The sequence below is a fragment of the Panthera onca genome, chromosome D2 (genome assembly GCF_046562875.1).
Source record: "Panthera onca isolate mPanOnc1 chromosome D2, mPanOnc1 haplotype 2, whole genome shotgun sequence".
NCBI lineage: Eukaryota > Metazoa > Chordata > Mammalia > Carnivora > Felidae > Panthera > Panthera onca.
The window spans coordinates 55,329,808-55,343,508 of NC_138349.1; the positions used below are offsets into that span (position 1 = coordinate 55,329,808).

The 13,701-nt window shown below is 55.3% G+C and overlaps 1 protein-coding gene across 4 annotated transcripts in view; it reads right to left on the reverse strand.

Annotated features, from left to right (window-relative positions):
* CDH23 (cadherin related 23) overlaps positions 1-13,701 on the reverse strand; it is a 414,296-nt gene that overhangs the window by 181,427 nt on the left and 219,168 nt on the right. For all 4 annotated transcript variants that reach the window (XM_078434342.2, XM_078434344.2, XM_078434341.2 and 1 more), the window contains exons 10-11: positions 4,382-4,494; positions 2,550-2,738 (exon numbers count right to left, since the gene is read on the reverse strand). In XM_078434342.2, the coding sequence (XP_078290468.2) occupies positions 2,550-2,738; positions 4,382-4,494 (302 nt within the window). The remainder of the gene's footprint in view (positions 1-2,549; positions 2,739-4,381; positions 4,495-13,701) is intronic.

The window sequence follows — 13,701 nt, forward strand, 5'->3', positions numbered from 1 at the left end:
ACTAATGGTCTGATCTCCTATCTCTGAGCCTTGTTGGCATTCTCTGTGGCAGACGCAAACGTGGAGCCACTTGTCCACATTCCCAGCAGTGAGGTGGGGCCCGTCCCTAGAACTGGGCAGAAGTCCCAGGACAAAGCCTAGAAGAGCCGGTGCTTCCTCCTCTAGCTGCCCCCTCCCTCCTGCAGTGACCGACGTGACCGCAGAGCGTGCACCTGAGCGACGACGCGGAGCAGGGTCCCCCTGCCCACCTGTGCCAGACGAGTAGTAATAAATCTCTGAGGAAAAAATAACCCTCTGTTTCAGGGTTAATTTGTTACTGCAATAGAAGCAGATACATTTTCCCACAGATGAGCAAAGTCACACTCAGAAAGGGTCAATGACTCACCCAAAGTCGCAGAGCTAGCAAATGGCAAGGCTGGACTTGAACATAGGCCCCGTCTGTCTCCAGAGCTTGGGCCGTGAACCACGACACAAGCTGCCTCCTCTCTGGGTTGCCTCCAAAATTAAGCCCCAGTTCTTTGGCTTGGCATTCAAGGCCCTAAAAGCCTGTGTCGTGGCCCACCTTCCCACCAGCCGACTCCACAAACCTTTGTACAGGTTCCTTCCTCTGGGCCTCTCCGTGGGCCACTGCCCACCCCACCAGCCCTCCTGGCTGCCTTTTACCATCTGGTTTGTGTCCCAAGGTTCAGCCCTGGGCCCCCTTTCACCATAGAGCCTTTGCCGGTCCTCTGGCCCCTTCTTCCCCCTTCCTCAGTTGAGCTCTGGAGCCCTCACTGCTCGTTGTCACTGGCCCGCACCCTGGTACCAAGGGTGTCTGTTCTCTTGGACATTAGTGATAGCCTGAAACCAGAGATGGGACTTTTCCTGAGGCTCTCACTCACACAGCGGTGTCTAAAGGGGGTGTTGCACTCCAGGGGGATAAAAGATGACCCACTGGGGTGTGAGAAAATGTTGGAACTTCTTTTTACACCTATCTATCTCTACCTTTTAAACTTTTGACATTTTTGTGTATATTTTCAAAACTACATACTGCCCTTGTATAAGCACGCTTGGCCCTTTAGGACAGTGACTGTGGGCTACACTCCCTCAAGGGGCCAAATATAGCTCCTTGTAAACAGGAGGTGCTCAGTACATACTTTAGTTATCCCAGACAGCTAGGTATGGGATGATTTAGCAAGAGATGGAAAGATGTGCTGTGTGTGCGTGCCCGCGCGCACACTGGGACTGACCTCTTCACGGTCATGTCCTTGGCGGGGTGGGCAGAGAGGGGCGGGGACGGGGGTGAGCTGGTGCCGGGGAAGGGGGCTGGGGGGTTAGGGCAGGATGGGGAGGACCTTGTCCGGTTGAGAGAAGCTGACGGGAGAGCGGTGGATCGGGGGGGGGGGGGGGGCCTGGGCAGGTGTGCTGGTTTGTTGAGCAGCCAGAGTGGAGAGGGGCAGGAGGAGCGAGCAGGAAGCCAGGCCTGGAGCAAGGCCAGTGCGGGAGCCCCAAGAAGGGAGGAGTAATTGCAGAGAAGCCCCTCAGGCTGGAAAACCTAATGGAATTCCTGAGCAGAATGGGCCAGGGAACAGCGGTAATAAATATAAGTGCTATTAACGATTGTGGCTGCTGACGGGCAGGGGAGACCTGGTGCCTGAGAGGGGCAGGGAGGAGGCAGGCCGAGAGCGTCCCTATCAGCTCGGAAGCCCGTCCCATCCCGGGCTGGAGGGGCACGGGCCCCATCCCCAAGTCTCCCTCCTCCTGTCCTTCTCAAGCTCTCCCTCACTCGCGGCCCATGTCCCTTCCTCTCAAGACTGGCCTCAGCCAGGCAGGCCCTGCAAGGACACACAATGGGTGTGTCCCATTTCTAGCTTCCTGGACCTCTGGTCTCCTGTGGCCTGGGATCCCCTTGAAAACATTCAAGCTCCTCGCATGGAAAAGCAGGAGTCCTCACTACACCAAAAGCAGAAAACAAACTTTTTTCCAGGAACAGATTTTATACAAGAGCCTCCAACTTTTAAAATTTCTAGTTTTCAGTGTATGCTTTATAAGGCACGTACTAGATTAGTAAGATGGGCATATATTTCTTAAATTTTTTTAACGTTTATTCATTTTTGAGAGAGAGAGAGAGAGAGTGAACAGGGGAGGAGTGGAGAGAGGGGGAGACAGAATCCGAAGCAGGCTCCAGGCTCTGAGCTGTCAGCACAGAGCCCGACGCGGGGCTCGAACTCACAAACCGCGAGATCATGACCTGAGCCGAAGTCAGACGCTTAACCGACTGAGCCACCCAGGTGCCCTGATGGGCATATATTTCTAAATACATTACTAAATAAATGACTAAATGAAGAACTACACGTTGGAAGTGTGTGCTCAAAGAGCTTTTGCAGAGGTGGGGGAGGGGGTCAAAGCTTAGAGACTGCTGAGTTTTGCAGGGGAGGAGGTAGCAACGTTTGTTTCTATTTTTTTTAGCTGGGGATTTGGAAGCCTAGAAATACCTGGCATCTTTCTCAGGGTTGCAAAGCCCAGAAAGGGCGGGGGGTCTGGAGAGACCACGCATTCCCGGGACTCACCTCGTCCTTGTCCACCACCTGGATGAAGAGGGGTAGAGCAAAGCCGACCTGGGCTAGCTCGGTGATGGCCACGCTGTATTCAGAGCTGTTGAACTCTGGGGCATTGTCATTGATGTCGATAACCAAGATGTTGAAGGTTGTGGTGACTGTGGCTTCGGACGGGGTGCGGTCATCATTCAGCTCTGTGCCCTGCAGGTGGAGGACAAACATCCCAGAGACGAAGGCGTCCATAGTCACGCTCTCATCGTTTACGAAGGCTTTCCCAATGCTATCTCCTGTGCTTTATGTGAATTATCCCATCCCCTCACCACAACCCCAGGAGGAAGTTTCTGTCATAAGCATCCCCATTTTACCGTTGAGGAAACCAAGGCTCAGAGAGGTTAAGTAACTTGCATAAGGACAACAGTCAGAGTAGGTAGCAAACTGAGGCAGGAGGATTCCAGAACCAAGGGGACGGGGGGCATGGTGATGACAAGACAGATTTGGGGGCTCACTGAGGGGCAAAGGGAGACTCTTTATTCAATGCAGCAGATGATAAAACCGAGGCCAAGCATTTTTGCTAGCCGAGGCTAGCAGGTAATCAAGACTTACTCTGGCATCGGCTATGGCCCAAACACTGAGCTAGGTGCCATGAGGGTCTGGGTCGGGCTCAGGAAAGATGGGCTCAAATCCCTGGGTGCCTAGTCTCTGGGGCAGAGGCCCCTGGCTCCCAAATACCCATTTCCAGTTTTCTGGACCCGAATCTTTGTGTGGGAGGCCCAGGACTAAGTACCTTTCGCCAGTTCCCCAGGAGATTTGGAGTCACATCCAAAGTTGGGAACTCACCCTCACATTTTATATAAAGATGGAAAAACCGAGCTCAGGGTCCCCTGGGGCCAGGGTACAGCTCTCTCCACCCCGAAATGTGTGCCTCCACAGGAAGCAAGCAGAGAGGAGGGGAGGCGGAGAGGGGCCCATGGCTTGGCTGGCAGCTTGATGCAGGGTGGGGGGGAAAGGCGGTGTTAGCCTACCTCCCCTCACCGGCCCACATGTGCACACTGGGTGGAGACAGAGAAGCCGGCTGGCCAGGGAGGGCTAATCAACCGGCCGCTGCTGCAGCCCTCCCAAGGTCAAGGAGAGCAATCGAGGGCCAGGCTGGGCTGCCTTATTCTCCTCAGGATGGAAGGGCCTCCTTCCCCAAGCCCCTCTCCTCAGTCCTGTGCCCTCCCCTGCCTCAACCGATGGGTAGGGCTGGGGAGGACCCCTGTGGCCCAGGCAGGGTCCATACCCTAAATGGGGTTCCCAGGGAATGGCTCTGCAAAGCACAGGTTTTAATTACAACGGGCCCTGGGTGGCAGGGGGCTACAGGAGCCTGGGGGTTGTGGCTCCACTACACCTCCAGGGGAAGGACTCTAGCAGTTTCCACCTCTTCCCACTGTGCTGCTGCTTCCTAACCAGGGAAGAGCCCCAGGGAAGCTAGAAGCGGGACGCATCCCAGACATGGGGTAAACGTAAGAATCTGAGGCAGCTACGATGGAGAACTTGGCATCATGAGTACCAGAACGTGGCCCCATGGATGAGCACCTACTGTGTGTCCCCTCATTCCTCAAGTGGGGATAAAAGTCCCAATCCTATGTGACTTTTGGCAATGGCTGTGAGGTGCCCAGCAAGGCCCCCGATGTGGCCTGTGCTTGGCTAGTGTTGTCCGTTCCTGACAGCGGCCCTGGGCACGCCGGGTGGGAGGCCAGGAGCGCTGCCCTCCTGGAGTTTCACCGGGGGCTCTGCTGGAGGCTGGCACCGCAGTGTGGGCACCCCTCCACACGGGCTGCAGGTGCCCGCCCCGGGGCCCTCACCTTCACGGTCAGGATGAAGCCATGGCTGTACAGGGGGTTCTCCCGGTCCAGTAGGCCGTTCAAGGTCAGCGCTCCACTGATGTAGTCCAGGGCGAAGATGCTGTTGGTATTCCCTGCAAGGAGAGAGTAACATTCCAGGTATGCCTGGGGCCCAGGGCAGGTGGACGTGGGCTTCGGTGAGGGCTCCTCTCTGCGCATTAGGGACAAACCAGTAACTTAACGCGGACGCTGGCTCAAGGAGTAATGGGAAGGGTTCTGGAGGACGGGGCCCAGGCACAGCCAGCAGTGACCTGCAGAGTGACGACTTTCAGCTCTTCAGTCTTCTTCCGTCTCTCCGACTGAGTCAAGGGGGAAGCCTTGGTTTGGTGCTAGTATGCCCTTGGCATCTCTCTTAACACTCGCTCGTTCTCCTTTTTTCACCAAGAGAGCAGGCTTCTGGCTGGGAGCCTTCCAAAGAGAGCAGCACGCAGCCAGGACTCAGCAACTGCGAGGGTCTGAATGCTTGCTCCCCACCCCCCCCCCACCCCCGCAGAATGCATATGGGGACGTCCAAAGCCCTAACACACCGGTATTAGTGGGTGGACCTTTGGGAGGTGCGTGGGTCGTGAAGTGGAACCTTCCTGAGTAGAACTGGTCTCTGATAAAAGCGAGCCCAAGAGATCCCACGCTCCTTCTACCATGTGAAGACAGAGCGAGGAAGCGCCCTTCTGTCAACTGGGAAGAGGGCCCTTCCCTGACCGTGCTGCCGCTCTGACCCTGGGTTTCCCAGCCTCCAGCAGAGAAATGAATGTCTGCTGTCCGTAAGCCGTATGGCCCCTGGTATTTTGTCATAGAGCCCGAATGGACTAAAGCAGGAGCCCACTTTGCTTGGTTATTTTTAGGCTCATGTTCTATTCTATTCCATTCTATCCTATTCTGATTTTCTACATAGCAGTGGTACAATTCCCTTGTACAATAAATATAATTTGATTTTAAGAACAAGCCTTTATTTTAAGTACTTATCAAAACCTGAAGTACAGGGGCGCCTGGGTGGCCTAGTCGGTTAAGTGTCCGACTCTTGACTTGAGGTCTGGCCATGATCTCATGGTCTCGTGAGTTCTAGCCCCACATTGGGCTCCATGCTGAGCTTGCTTGGGATTCTCTCTCTCCCTCTCTCTCTCTGCCCCTCCTGCCTCATACTCATGTGCTCTCTCTCTCTCTCTCTCTCAAAATAAATAAACTTAAAAAAACCTTGAAGTGCATATTTAAAGTACTGGCAAAAATCACACACAGGTGATGCTGGTGGAGACCAAGGCCTCTGTGTCCACCCCTCTCTCCCTCACCGACTTCATTTTATGCTTCCCTCTACAGGCACCCCGTGTCCCCCCGAGGGCCTCCCCAGGTTCCCCAAATCACCACGTCCATTCCTGCCTCCTCTTGTCTCCGTGTCCACTTTCCTCTCTTGGCCACCCCTCCTCCTCCAGGAAGGTGGCCCTGCTTCTCTGGCTGACCCTCTGTGCTCACGGGCAGTCGCCACTGCTCTGTTCTCTCTCCCATTGCTGCCCGTGTGTTCATGCGGTCTTCCCGGCCAGCCTGAAGATGGGGGCCTTTCATGACTGCCCCTCAAGGAGCCTGGCCAGTGCTGGGCACCCAGTGGCAAGCAGGTTCCTAAAGGATCGCTGCTCCCAGCCCACTGGGGCCCCCACACTTGTCCTGGTGCCCTTCCCACCAGGCTGCGAATTCACGCGGGCAGATCCCAATTCCGCTCTTCTCTCGCCCTCATTAACCAGCTTGTTGGTTCGTTCACATACGCACACGCTGCCATTCCTTCACAGAGTCCGCGATCTCCAGGGCGCGTGTCCTCTGGCCGGACCCTGTGCTTGGTGGCGTGGGGGATGCGGAGGGAGGCACTCGCAGCCTGGTGACGGGGCTTTGACACGTAGGAGATTTAGCATCTCTGAGTTCTCAGCAGGGAGAGACTGTTCACACAGGGGAAGGCTCAAGGAAGGAAACCTTCACGGAGGAGGTGGCATTCATCCCCTGCCCCACTGTGTAGCAGCTGTGTGACCTTGGGCAACTCACCTAACCCCTCTATGCCTTGGTCTCCTCATTTGTAAAAGGGGGATAATAATGGATCTCGCTCATAAGGTTATAAGAATTAAATGAGAGTGAAAAACAGTATGTATGCAGGCTTGGAACAGTTCCCAGACAAAGTAAGTACTCACTAAGTATGGCTTCAGCTGGGCCCTGGATGATGGGCAGGACTGGGGAAGGGGTTGATGGACACTGATTCCATAGGTGTGAACGGATCCTCAGGCTTTCAACACACACAGGTAGAAACTACTGGATCTCCTCACTCACCCGTGGCCCCGGCTCTCAAGGGATCTGTGCACAGTTAGGGGCTCACATCGTGTCTTCAGTCGACCAGGGAAAGCACAGAGCAGACAATGACCTCTTCTCACTTTAGACTTGGGGACAGGGACTGTTCTCGGCCAAACCTCTGCTGGTTGGCAAGGCATCCCACATCTACCGGGTTGGTGGCTAGAAGCTGCCCTCCGCTGTCCTCCCAGCCTGCCGCAGGGCTTGGCCGAGGCAGGGGAGAGGCAGCTGATGACTGCGGAGCCCGTGCAGCTCTGATTGTGGGCTTTGGTGATCTGATGTGGGGCTTGACCAGGGATGGGACGTCACTCCAGCCTCCCCCTTGTCTTGAGCTTCTTCCGGTAGCCATAGACAAACCTGGGTACCTTCCCGCTGAGTGTGTGGAGTGGGGAGGACAGGGCTGCAAGGAGGCAGAGACACGCATGAGTGTAAGGGCTTTTTCTTTAGCCAGGAATTCTGCTGCCGGGCAAACAAGGGGATGCATGCGTTCATCTTTTTGTCATTAGCTAATCCATTTGACGATTATCGAGCTCCTATGATGTGCCAGGGACACATTCTAGCAGGGGATGCAGCCCTCAACCAGGCATTCACATCACAGGGTGATCAGGGTTGAGGTGGGGTGAAGCATGGACATCGCAGGTGGGCGCTGTGTCCTCTGAGCCCCTAATACTGAGCTGAAGGGCTGCCCTGAGGCAACACCTCAAAGCCTCTTGTCACCCGTCACCACCCCCCGCCCCCCCGCCACCAGCTTGGCCCCACCTCCCCAGCTCCAGGGCTAGCATCCCATCATTCCGAATTTCCATATAAATTTATTCTTCCCAATAAAGGAACCTCTCAAATGTTTAACTAAATGTGATTCAATTTTTATCTTTGCAAGATTTTTCCTATAAATCATTCACAAACCAGAAGCCCCTTGCTGAATGATGTGCTTTGGTTTTTCTTTGAAAAATGGGGTTATCAACCCTGGAACACCCAGTTGGGCCTCCCCATTCAGCACCTTTGCCCCAGTCATGGCCATACTGCCCATCCCCAACCTGAAATCTGTCTCCAGCACATAAAATATCCCCTCCCCCCGACCCAGGCATCTTCTCCAACAAACCAGCAGGCAACTACTCTCCAACTGGTACCCATTCAAGCTTGGGGATCCTCCCCCAACACATCCCCCCCCCCCCACACCCACACCTATCCTTTTATTCTCCATATCTACCTCAGCCTCCTGCCAAGTATGAATCACTAACTCCCAGGACCAGCAGCCAGGAAGGCTTATACCCAGCGAGCTGACAGGGCCACCTGAGTGAGCCACTGGCTCTGATGGTCTCCTGTCACCATGGCAATAGCAGTCCTCACCGGGATGCTGGTCCAGGCATAGACGGAGGTGAGCCCTGTGCCCTAAGCAGTGGGGGCCAAGGGCAGGGTGCACTCAAAGACTGATGGACTGATTAGATCGCCCATTTGATTGAGTTCAGATTGAGCACCTACTGTGGGCAGGGTGCTGGAGGATCCACAGAGAAAAGCAGGCAAGGTCCATGCCTTCAGTCTCACAGCAAAGATCGACATTGATGACATAATCGTGCTATTGAACGTGCAAGTAGGTACCTGCTGAGCTCAGGCTCCCGAAGGAAAGCAACATGGCAACATGGCACAGAGACGTGGTTAAGATTATGCTCTCGGGAGGCAGACTGTATGGGCTCAGACAGCTCTGCTTATTGTTAGCTGGGTGACCTCAGTCAAGTTACTTAACATACCTGGATGATCTTGGATTCCTAGTCTGTAAATTGGGGGCAATAATAGTACCCACCCCAGAGTGTTGTTGCAGGGATTAAATGAGTGGATACAGTGCCTGGCGCAGAGGAAGTTCTCAACAAGGGTTGGCCACCTGTACTTGCCCAAGATGACACCACCGTGGACCCCGGCACCACTCCCACCCCCACCCCACAACCCTGTGTCTAGAGCTGTTTGCCCAGCAGGAACACTGAGCCAAGCCTGCCCTCTTGCCAGGAGGGCCTCACAACGAAAAGCTCATCTGTACAAGTTGGCAGCCCTGAGGCCAAGGTCAAGGGCATCTCACAGGCCATCTCACTAGGGCTCTGCCCTCCGGGTGGGGAGTGGGTCACCACTTCCTTACTCTTCTCCCTTAGCTCCCCTCCCACCATCCTCCCTTTCTGTGGGTTTGGCAGGCACACAAACAAGTTTCTCTGCTACCCTGGAAACTGATACCACCCCGTCAGCCCTCTGGTCTCCCGGACTTTATCTGAGTCCCAGGGGGCCTGGGGGGGCCTGGGGAGGCTTCCCGGGACGCCTTTCACCTGTTCAGCACCCCCCCCACTGAGCAGAAAGGCAGCTGTTTCCCCTGGGTCGACAGGTGCTGTCCATGGTGCCTGCGCATAGACCTGTTTTGTGGGGGTGGTTCTGGGATGCAGCAGGTCCGCGCCTCAGCACCCTAAGGATTCTGGGAACTGGGGACTTACAGCGTTCACAAAAGAGAAGAAGCAGGTCATTACCACCCTGCCGGTTCTCTTGGGGTCAGCCATCTCCTCTAGGAGCTCCAGGCACCAAGGCCTCTTCAGATTCCCAAAAGAAAGGCTGGGGCGGGGGTGGGGCGGGGATGTGAACAGAGTCTGCTAAAGCATGAAAGGCGGCCGAGGGGGGAGTCCCAGCCTTCTTTCCCCTATTTATTAAAAACAGTAGCCAGTACTTACTGAGCAGTTCCATATGCCAGGCACTGGGGCTAAGCCGTTTGCACAACCATATTACTTACTCTTCACAATGACTTAGTAAGAACAGAGCCCACGTCAAACGCGAGGAAGCAGGCTCAGAGACGTTAAATAGCTTGTCCAAGGTCACGTGGCTGCTAAATGGCTGGCTTGGAAGTACATTTACGTCTCTCTTCCTTGCCCCGCAGGCACTGGCCCTACACCGCGTTGGCACCCATTCTGCACCTGGCCCTGTGCTAAGTGATACACAAGAGATCATCATCCCACATAGAATGGATGTAACAAAGTTGCTTTCCCCCCCCCCCCCCTCAGGAGGGAGTCCTAGGTAAAAACATTATATGTTTCCGAAGTTCTTGATCCATTCCTCCAGGGAAGATTATGTAGCAAGCAGAATGCCCACATGTAGAGGTCCCCCAGGTGGTGGCCAGGAGGGCCTGCGGTGGGGACTAGTGGGAAGGCAGGGCTGCAGGCAGGAGCTGTCAGCACCGAGGTGGTGACACACAAACGGCACTGGCAAGGCTACCTTTAGGGCAGACCTATGGCTCCAGTGAGGACGAGCAGGAGAATTTAGACAGACAGGCGGTAGTCTGGAAATTATATAGCGCCAGGTGCCCGGAGGCAGGAGAGGAGGAAATTCCGAGAGAGAGATGGTCAGTAGGGTCAGGCAGTGCCGACAGACAGGCTAAGGAGAAGGAAGATCCCAGCACCGGCCACAGGTTGGATCTTCAGATGTCCCCAGAGGTCAGACTGTGAGACACTGCGGGCGGGTGGGGCACAGATGTGGGGACAGTGAGTGCAGGTGCAGATGCTTGGGGAGTAAAAAAAAACAAGGAGAGAGGCCCAGTGGCAGCTAGAGGGCGCAGCAGAGTCAGGCAAAGGGCTTCTGTGTTTTATAGCCGGTCAAAGGCAGGAGGTTGTAGGAGAGGGAAGCTGGAAGGAGGGAGTAGGGAGAGGCAGGAGGTCAGACATGGGGAGCCTGAGGAGACGCAGCTCTCTCTTTGGGCCGTGGGGGGCTCACCCGCCCACATCCTTGTTCCTCCCAGGCTGGCAGCCTCCCCCCTTCCCCAGGTGCCCCTCCTCCAAGGCCCTGCTAAACAGCATCACTGCCACCTCTCGTCCCCTTGTTATCTCCCTGGCAGCATCTTGACCCGCAGTGAGCCAGGTCTGGGACAGAAGCAGTTTAGCGAGTGGCTGATGGTGCGTGTGGGAACACAGGCGTGACTTTCAATTGCTCTGTCTGCTCTGCTGGGCTAACAGCCACCGGTCCTGCGGGCCTCCAAGTTCAAGGAAAAGCGATGGTTTCCACCCTGGTCCTTCCTGTTCTTAAGATCCACCTCCAATGGCACAGGCCTCAGGAAACCAACCCTGGGGGCTGTGCCATATCACACTCGCTGAGCCACGGTGCTGGGCTGGCCGTGGGGCGACCTGAGCCGTGGGGCGACCCTGGTTCTCACAGCGAGATTCAGTGTGGCCTAGAGGATAAGGGCCAGGGTTTCCCACTTGTGTCCCCCATGGCACGACGCTCATGACATATCTGTTGGATGTCTGAAGTTTCGCTCCCCACTCTGTAGCAACTGGGAAGGGTCAGTAAGCACACACTAGGTGGGGGCATGCTGCAGGCCTGGCCTTGAGCTGGGGCTGTGGAGGGAAGAAGAGGAAAAAAGGCCACGCTTATGAGGAGCTCATGATCTGGTTGGGCTTCTGGGCACAAACATCCATCCACTCAAATGCCAGTCCCTGAATGGAGGAAGGAGGCGTCAGGAGATGGGTGTCTGCTCCGTCACCTGGCCTCTGAGTTGGCACCCTGCCCTCCTCAGGTCCAGGGTCAGGGGCCCTTCCCAGGGAAGACAGCAGGGCTGGGATTTGCAGCCCCTTCTCTCCAGGGGGTCTCTCTTTTAGTCCCGGTCTCTGCCTGGAGCCTATTATATCAACACCCAAGTGAAGAGACCACCTACTGTGCCCAGGATGAAAAAAAAGACCTAGGTGCCGGCAAAAGATCTGCCACTTACCAGCTGTGAGACCTCCTGCAAACTGCTAATTCCTCTGAGCCAAATTCCTCATCTGCAAAGTGTAGATAACAGCTCCCACCTCACGAGGCTGTGCGAGGATCAGGCGTGATCCTGTACATAAAGCATCTATTGTGGTGCCTGGCACATAGTAGGCGCACGCTTTGGTGCCTGGTCCTCCGTTCCCCGCTACGCCTGCCTCCTGAATGGGAGAATCAAAGCAGGGCGTTCCCGACCGCGGCCCGTCTCGTCCAAGAAGGAGCGGCGAGTCTCCGAACAGCAGCCGACAGGAATCGCGGCTGGTACCGCGCGGTGTTTTTGCATGCATTATCTTTTACACATTTTCACATCCCCCCGCCCCCGCGCATGAGATAGATATCTGCATCCCCATTTTACAGCTAAGGAGCCTGAGGCACAGAGCAGTTAAAAATAGCTGGCACTCAGGTGGTGAGGGGTGGAACAGAGTTAAACTCAGCTCTCACGCAGCTGAAGAGATCACGTCTCACAGGCCCTGGATTTTCCTTCTTCCCGTGCCAGGGGTAGACCATGAAACAGCTCTATGGGTCCAGTGGGGCAGGCTGGCCCGCGGGCCCGGCACCGACCGGTCTGACTCTATGGCCGTATACTGAAAACGGGGAGTCAGTCCGAGACGTGGGCTTTGGGTAAGATGTCTTATGAATTAAAAATTGTTACTTAACTGCCTGCTGACAAAAGGGGCCGGCGTCCTGGGTGGCACGTGGGCCGGGCTGCATTCAACAGCTCTGTGATCAACACATGGCAACCAGTGGTGGGGGCTACTTCTGCTCTCAACCGGGGGAGGGGACACAGGCTGAGAGCGTGCCACCCCTCTGGAGGACCCTGGAGGAGGCAGGGGCAGGGAATTAGGCCTCCACTCCGAAGCTTCTCCTGAAGCCCCTGTGCCCCGACCCTGTCCCTGCAGACCTTGCAGGGTGCCTTATCCGCACTCGGGCTTCAGCTCCAAAGTCACCTCCTCAGAGGAGCCCTCCCTAATCCCCGCACTGGCCCCTCACACCCCTTCACTCTCTGCTCCATTAGCCTGTTTTATTGCCTTCAGAACACGTCCACTTTCTCAACCTCTCTTTTCACCCATTTACGTGTTTGCTTATGGTCTCTCCTCCCTGCAACATAAGCCCCAGGAGAGGAAGGACTGGTTTCCCCAGATGACCAGCTGATGCATTGAAGGGGCTCAGCAAATTTTGTTTGAACGAAGAAATGCACTGACACAGGGATGTCCGGGGGCCATTCTGAGGCTGGTGTAAAAGGTGGGGCAGAACGGTCCTGGTGTGACTTGTTTAATTTTTTTTAATGTTTATTTTTCAGAGAGAGAGAGAGCATGAGCTGGGGAAGAGCAGAGAGAGGGAGACACAGAATCCGAAGCAGGCTCCAGGCTCCGAGCTGTCTGCACAGAGCCCGACGCGGGGCTTGAACTCACAAACCGCGAGATCATGACCTGAGCCGAAGTCTGACGCTTAACCGACTGAGCCCCCCAGGCGCCCCGGTACTGGCGTGACTTGCAACATCAGATGTCACGGAGACCGTAATGCTCCAGGGCTCTGAGGGGGGATCGGCCAATAAGCGATTCTAACTGGGGCCGTCATACGCTCCTGACGCACCCATAGTGGTATGTTTCTTGAGCTGAGTGCCTCCTGCATTAATTACCGTTACTACCGTCCAGTCAGGGAAAGACAACCTTCAGTCCCTCAAGGAAACGCGAACGGCAGTCTGCTTGCCTTGCAGGCATCTCACAGAACGGCGGTTTTCATCAAGCTCACTTAAACCAACAAATGATTACCTCTCCTAATAAGACCACAAACTGGACTCTGATTAATTTGCTAATAACTGGCTCCAATGTATGAAACATTAACCCGAGTAGTCAAGGGTAGTAAAACTTATTACGTAGGGCTGCTGGGGTTCCAGCGACGGCCCTCTCACCCACAGCAGCGCATGGCTCCCTGCAAAACAGGTGGTTCAGGCAGGCGGCCTCCGGGCCTCTGAGGACACTTGAACGGGGATCAGAGAAACATCGCCAGGGGTTACGGCTGGGATCAGAATCTCCCCACTTCCTGGGCAACATTTTCTCTTCAACCCCATGTGCCCACACGTGCAGCTGCACAGGATGTTCACCAAGGTGCTGCTTCATAAAGAAAATTAGGAACAACCTCCATGTCCAGGAATAGGAATTAAATAAGTTATTATATGGAAGTCATGTCAGCCACTAAAG